At 43.8% G+C, this 7,640-nt stretch overlaps 1 protein-coding gene across 1 annotated transcript; it reads left to right on the top strand.

Annotated features, from left to right (window-relative positions):
• Window positions 1–3,089, top strand: PADG_05442 (uncharacterized protein; the record flags this gene model as incomplete). Its single annotated transcript, XM_010762440.1, has 2 exons — window positions 1–1,346; window positions 1,418–3,089. The coding sequence occupies 2 exons, from the start codon at window positions 1–3 to the stop codon at window positions 3,087–3,089; spliced, it is 3,018 nt and encodes a 1,005-aa protein (XP_010760742.1).
• Between the last annotated feature and the right edge of the window lie 4,551 nt (window positions 3,090–7,640).

Genomic DNA, 7,640 nt, shown 5'->3' with positions numbered 1-7,640 from the left:
ATGCGCTCTAGCATTGCCTGCTCTCGTTGCAGGCGAAGCAAGATCAAATGTGTCAATGCGGGCATCGATACTACCTGTCGAGCGTGTGAATCCTCCGGAAGAGAATGTGCCTATCCGGCTCCTGCTTCAGGTGGAGGTGGAGGTTCCACAAAGCGCGACATTGCGGCCACCGGGGACAGCGATGACCGGAATGGCGAGTGGGACAGCCCCAAACGTCAGCGTTCAAGGAAAAGCATGAATATTGTGTCATCGGCAGTAAAGGATGTGACCAAACCAAATGGCAAAATCCTTGACTCGTCCATCTTGACTGTGAAGGTTTGGGAGAATCTCTTCGAGCTCTTTCAGCTGCATTTTTCCACAATCTTGCCGTTTTTGCACCCGACCACTTTTCTCGCCCAGATACGCCAGCTTTCCGCAAACACAGCACAGCAGGATGGCCAGACTACTGGGGAGCATTCTCAGAGCCCAGTCCCGGTTGCGGAGGCCTCTCCGCTGATCCTACTGGGAGTGCTGTCCCTGACCGCTCGATTCCACCCACAATTGACTCAGTATCACTCTCCGCCATCACCTGTTGCGCCATGCAATCCTCTCATAGCATCAGATTATTATGCGAACGCACTGCGATCCAGACTCTCAGGGGTCGATGGAGCAGACATTGCTTGCCCCGATATCAACCGGCTGCAGGCCCTTTTAATGTTGAGTCTACACGAATGGGGAACGTGTAGGGGCAAAAATTCCTGGATCTACCTTGGGATGGCTATCCGACTGGCCCAGGTCATGGGGTTGTCATTCGAGCTAGAAAACGACTCGTCATCCCATAGCACCTCTTCGTCGAGAGTAGTTAATTCGGAGGTGGAACAATGGGACCCAAAGGGCCAGAATTCAGACGACGTGATCGAACAAGAGACTAGACGACGGACTTTTTGGAGCTGTTTTATGCTAGATCGATACCTGAGCAGCGGCAAATATCGTCCTCGAATGATCAAGGTTCGCGATCTAGAGATCCAGCTTCCTAGTGACAATGCGTTTGCTTTTGGAGAGCGGGTCAAAACTTCACGATTATATGATGGCCCAAAGCGACGGTCACAAGGTCATGAAACCCGATCTATTCAGATCCCCAGCTTGCGGCATCCTATAGGAGGATATGGAGAGGACGCAAAACTGCGACCAGGAGGGCTATCAGACCTGAAACAGTGGTCTTCGACCCCTCATCACCGAAACGAACCTACCGAGAATGGTATCGATCGATGGGAGGTTGGGGCGGAGGAGTGCGTTTTGAGTCGGTTGATTCGCATGGTCAGAATATGGGGAACCATTGCGAAATGGTCATGTTCAGGCGGAAGAAGGTTCGTTAAACAGAGTTGTGGAACATTGTCTAATTAATTTCGTCGTTTTGCTCTTTCTCATGTGGACATAGATCTGATCGACTCCCTCCATGGCATCCCGACTCTCGTTTCGCTGCCCTTCGGGAACTTCTTGTCGAGTTCCAAGAAGGACTCTCCCGCAACCTTCAATACACCCAACGCAACACCGACACTCATATTATGTACAAGAATAGTTTGGCGCCGTACTCGCTCATCCACATTATTTACTTCTTATCCGTGATCGTATTACACAGAGCATACCTTCCATTCTTGCCTTTGCGGTGTCCTGATCCCCAGGGACCCATCGACGAGCCTAGTTTCCCACCCGGGAAATACCTTGTGCCCGAAGGGTTCTGGCGCGAGAGTGCACGGGGGCTGTTCAAGGCCGCACGTCAAATGGCGGAACTTGTTCGGACGTGTCAGGATCGCGGTGTCCTGATAGAAACTCCAGTGGTTGGGTTCGCTATTTACAACGCTGCCCTTGTCGGTGTTTACGCGGCGCACTTTAATCAAATGGACCAGGAAGGTTACGTGTGCTCGAAACCAGGTTTGACAGATGTTCAGGGTTTAAGCAGTCAGGGACAAGTTGACGTACGAAAAGCCATCGAAATTTTGGGCGATATGAGACCAAGGCTGAAAATGGCCACTGGTTGGTTCCGGACCATTCATCGTCTGCACGGCTATTATTCGAAGGCTATACGGGATTTCAAACGAGGTTCTCGAAAGCAAGAAATGCTACCTACAGGTTGTGGTGCCGAAACCGACTCTCGAGCCAGTAACGGGAGGACGTACGGCGTACAGGAAGGGAGGAGATATGCGGGACCGTTTGACGAAGTCAAACTTTTGGATCAGGTCTTTGTGGATTTGGGTAACGCAGAAGATCAGGTGGCAGATATCAACGGGCCCGACGAGGATGGCACGACAGCGTCTGCGAATGCGGTGGAACGAGGTCCAACCAGTGATGTCGGCAGTAATGCTGTCAAGAGCGAATCGGGAGATGGGATGGAATCCCAGGGCGATGGCGGTGCCGGTGCTCGCAAGGAATCGTGGGTATCTGTCAATAGCATTAACAGTCCTGGTCATGGACTACATACATCCCCATCCCCCGGATCAGGATCAGAACACGATAATTCCATCCCCCGTTCCACACCCGCCGAGAACGAACGTTGGGCCGCCGGTCTACCTCCTCCCCCGTCTTCCTACCCTCTCCACTCTCTACAACCACCACACTCCCTCCCCCCAACCACCACCACAGCACACAACCCTCCCCCATCCCTAACCTCCCCGGGATCCTACACCCCCTCCACACAAAGTGCAACAGCCCCGTTGACAAACTCGCAACACCTCTCCACCCCTTCAAACCGTCTCCAGCCCCTCCAGCCATGGATCACATCCCGCCAGCCACCCCCACCCCCATATTCACAGTCCCTCCCTTCCATCAACGCAGCCGCTCAACACGGCTTCTCCATGCCACCTCTACCAGGCGCCCCGCCGCCTCTGCACCTAACGCCTCCACTGCGCCTGGACGCTTCTCCACGCCCATTTTCCGCTACCAATTGTGGGAGCAGCAGCCCCAGTCCCGGCTGGATGAGCAGCCTTGGCGGCGACGATGTCCTAGTTTTCATCGAGGGGGGCAATCAGGAGCAATGGCCTTCGCCAATAACAAGTTCACATATCCTTACAAATGGGTGGTTGAGTACTGTCTGGTCGGAGCTTGGACAGTAATTATTATAATGTTTTGACTTTTTTTTTTTTTTTCATCTCTTTACATATGGAGTCTCCCTCAACCGCTACAGTTGTTGTTTCCATACAGTCTGGGCTTTATATCGGGTTTACATCTATTTTATTATTATTAATATTAATATTACGGGATGGACAAATGGCATTTTGTTTCTACTTGGGTGTTTCTGCTTATATATTTTCGTATCGTTAACTAGTTTATATCAAGGGATAAGGAGCAGGGCAAGGAAATGGGCTTGCCTCGGTGTTTTTTTTTTTTTTTTTTTTTTTTTTTTTCAGTTGTTTTTCATGTAAGAAATTTTATTTGTTCTCCTCTTGCTATCTATGTCCTTTTGTTTCCTGAAAGTTACACCTGCTGCTCTCGACCCAGTAATAATGGTTGGTAATTTGTTCGATTTCATTTTCTGTAGCTTTATTTACGATCCTGTATCATCTTTTTTAGTTAAGCATATCTCTCTTCTTCCGACTTCATTTAAGCGAGGATGAATTTTAAACACTAACTCTGTTCTATTTTTATACCGCATTTAACCATAAAAACAATACATTACCATTCGAGATGGAAAAAGAAAATAAAAATTAAAATAAAAAATAAAAGAAAAGAAAAAGAAAAATTTTAAATTACTTCCACGCTTCTCAGGAAATCCCAGAGAGCCAGAAAGTAGGGTAAAACAATGCCTGAGACAAACCTACTCCGCTTCCATATCAACATCCATGCGTTGTTTCCCCACTCGGTTTGGTTCGGCTCGGGTTCGGGAATCGGGATGTGTTGTGAGTGGGTAACTTGGTGTTGCGTTGGTCAAGAGAGCAGCAACCTGTAACATGCCGCCATGTAACGACCACATGTCACTTCTTCCTAAGCCACTCGCAATGATAAAAATATGATCCAACTTTTTTTGTCTTCTCTCCAACTCCTTTGCCTCGGGAATCGGCATACGGCGGATGTATTTTGGGAGTGCTAGCTACTATTACATAACAGAAATGTTATATGTTTTCGTTTTCGTTTTCGTTTTCGTTTTCGTTTTTTTTTCCCTTTTCGTGTAGCTGGCAGCTTTTTCAAATGCCGCAGAAAGTTTTGCGGCTCGAGCAAAAACAATGCAAAGTGCGGACATTTCCCCCCATCGCTGTCTTTGTAACCAGTTGTCTGGTGGTTATTGGTTTGTGGGTCCTTTGTTATGCCGGCAAATCTTATGCTTGCCGGTTCGAGGGCACGATTACTGGAAATAGCCGAAGATCGGATCTTTATAGTTCCAACATTCTATTTCCGAACATCTAGCCCCAGGGATGCCAATTCTATCCGCCACTGCCCATGAAGTTAATAACTGAAGAAGCACAGTGGAATGCGACAATGTAGACCGTGGCAAACATGGATTGGCATTTTCGATAGTTGTATCGTTGTGCCAGCGGGTATGAGCTTAAATGAAGGATCAGAGACGAGGAACTTCACCAGAGTGAGTGTTTTTATTCCCGAAAGTCGGGACGGCCAGCCCACACAGCAGTTACTCTCTTGCAGTTTCATATCAGAAACTGAACAAAAGTTTACAGATAACAAATGATCTGCATATGCTGGGATTCTCCAATCTCAGATCGAAAAGTCCATTTGGCCCGGTGTTGTATTATTACCCCGCTCCACATGATGATGGTAGTGACATGTGTCATTGAATTGGACAGCAATAAATCTCATCTTTTTGATGTGAGTACGGGTTATGATTACACGATAGACAAAAGATCCTCGGGCTGCCGTCTGAAGAAGAGGCGGGTGATGGTGTGTACGTTGCATATGGAATCCTCTTGGTGTAACGGAGAGTGATATATCGCAGGATCCATAGAGACCCTAATGCTGCTTGGCGAAGCAAGCGACCGAGCCAAGTAGAGAGGAATAACCATGATGGAATGCACCAACCTCTCATTCAGATCGACTCCTGCCGCGGCTCAGTCAATGAGCTCTACTCCTCCAATAATGTCTTCATGAATACCACCCATGATAGTTTTGCAAGGCTGCAAGGCTCCATGCGCCATGGCAGTCACACCGCTATCCTGGAAGATAGAATGCACAAATGACGGTTCCTCCTGTAGATAGAAATGCTTTAAACTGGACTGATTGCGTTTCCACATTCCAGCTGTCATCGATCATTTTAACCCATCCATCAGTACGGCTTTTTATGGCAGCATCATTTGCGCGTCAGAGGTTGCAGGAGAGCGAACAGATGGCAGCTGCGTGGAGTCATGAAATTTTTCCCTCTATTAGCCATTCATTCTACGGTCATAAGAAGCATGTGATCTTCAGATGCAAGGATCGGGAAACATCTCTGACTCCTTGAGTCATCAGATGGATAAGTGGTCTTGGGACTTGAAAATTCTTTGGAGTACGGCTTCCCCCACATTTTCGCATAACCCAGAGATAAACACTGGAAACTCCTCTCCTGAAGCGCCGACAGAAACAATTAGCAGGTTGCAAATCTAGTCCTTTGTGATTTACCCCATCCTCTAGCCCCATCCGCAACAGTTGACTCTGGGATTGACTCATTGGATTACCTTCTGCAATACTCTCTCCAACTTCTAGAAAGCCAGTGAGAGCAATCACGGTTAACCAAAGCATTCCCCCCCCCATCGTCATCACCACATTCTCGTTACTGGTAGAGATCCCATAGGACGGTGCGGGAAGCAGTCTACAAGATCTTTAAATTCAGAAAAGTAATTAAAATTAGAGGGAGAATAAAAAAAACATTAAAATAGTCTCAACGGAAAGGTATCTCCCAGGCGTGAATAAAGCTCCACCCGATGATCAAGTTCATAATAAGTTCATGAAGGGGTTCATTGAGCCCTAACCCTATTTTAGGGCTGAGCTTCTGTCTCAGAAACTTAAAACAACAAAACCATGGAATTAGATTTTTGTAATTTTCAATTTAATTCCTCACTCAGAATTCCAATGTAATTTATCAGATAAGTTTTATCATATCTTTCAATTATAATCTTTATTTTCAAAATTCATGATGATTATAAAGAAAACTAATTATATTAATAATTAAGTTTTATATATTAAATATATATATATATATATATATATATATGATATATTTTATAATATTATAATATTATTTAATTTATTTAATAGTTTAAATTATTTTATTTTATCTTATATATTTTAAAAATAAATTATTATAATTTTAAAATTTTAATATTAAATATATAAAATTTTTAATAGTTAATTAATAAATTAAAAACTATAGTACTTTAAAAATATTTTATATTTTTAATAAATTTATATATATAAATATTTTTATAATATTATTTTATTCTTATATTGTAAAAAATTAATTAAACTACTTTTAATCTATACTTATATAAAACAGCTAACTGGCATTTGCAACATTTCATCTTCTTCATTAAATGAGTATGATTCAATAACACTGTATATTCATATTCACAAGTTCTATTGAGGTGTTGTAGTTGCCAGCAGGCTGACATTCAACTCATTTGTCACATGATCAGTGATATATCAGATTGTAAGTGAAGCATGCTTGTTTTTAATAATAATAATAATAATAATAATAATAATAAATATTAATGGAAAAGCTGGGAATGCATTTGATTCTTTTATAAGTATAGCTTAATCAAAAGTAATTAATATGCCTCTCATTAGTACAAGCAAATATCTCAATTAAGATATAGGAAAAAAAGGAACAAGAAACACCTGTTAAAATTCATAGCAAAATGAAAATGAGAAGGTGAAAAAGAGCCTCCTAGTCCTGTCACTTCAATAAATTCAGGGGTATAAACTACATCTGTTCTAAGTAAGCTAGAAAAAGTAAAAAGAGAGCAAAGAGATGGAGAAATAGGGAGGTAGAAGGTTGCTCAAACCAACAAGACCAAGTGACTCCTTTAAATATGAGCCAGATAAATATGGCGAAAGCTGGGGGAAAGGAAGCATATAGAAGTACACATATTGACCCAGATATCACAACAAGCCAGTTATACTGTAGCGTGAAGAAAAATAACCCAGGGTAAGGGTGAAAGGTTGCGAAGAGACGTGCTCCTGAGATGAAACGGAAGTGTTTTTGAAGCATGGGAATATGAAAGGGAGAATGAGATTATATAAAACAACAAGATAGATCTATTGGATCTGGTAATAAAAAGGAATTTTCTTAAAAAAAAGAGCTTGCAACCTGGGAGAATAAAGCGTCTTGTGGTACATATAGAACAAAATAAAAATCAATGTGGTGCTCAAGTCGTTAAGGAGAAATTTGGTGAAACTGGTTTTCTTTTAGGGGTGCCGGGAAAGCGTCAAACGGAGATGAAGGAACAGTTTATGCATACCTACTGCTCATTGTACTATACGATGAAGCCGTTCACGCTGCAGCGAATGATAACTGTTTGGCCATCGATGGGGACGTAGCATGGGAGGGTAGCCGTAGAACCAATGTCAACTGCCTTTCAAGAAACGCCAGAAACATGGACTGAAGAAAACCGGAATAGAAATGGAAAAGGCGCAATCGTCAAGACATGAAATGAGGGCCGTGAGACAGATGGCAGCGAGGA

The sequence above is a fragment of the Paracoccidioides brasiliensis genome (genome assembly GCF_000150735.1).
Source record: "Paracoccidioides brasiliensis Pb18 unplaced genomic scaffold supercont2.6, whole genome shotgun sequence".
NCBI classification, from domain to species: Eukaryota; Fungi; Ascomycota; class Eurotiomycetes; order Onygenales; family Ajellomycetaceae; genus Paracoccidioides; species Paracoccidioides brasiliensis.
The sequence above is the reverse complement of the archived record's forward strand: the minus strand, read 5'-3'. Positions and strand labels throughout refer to the sequence as shown.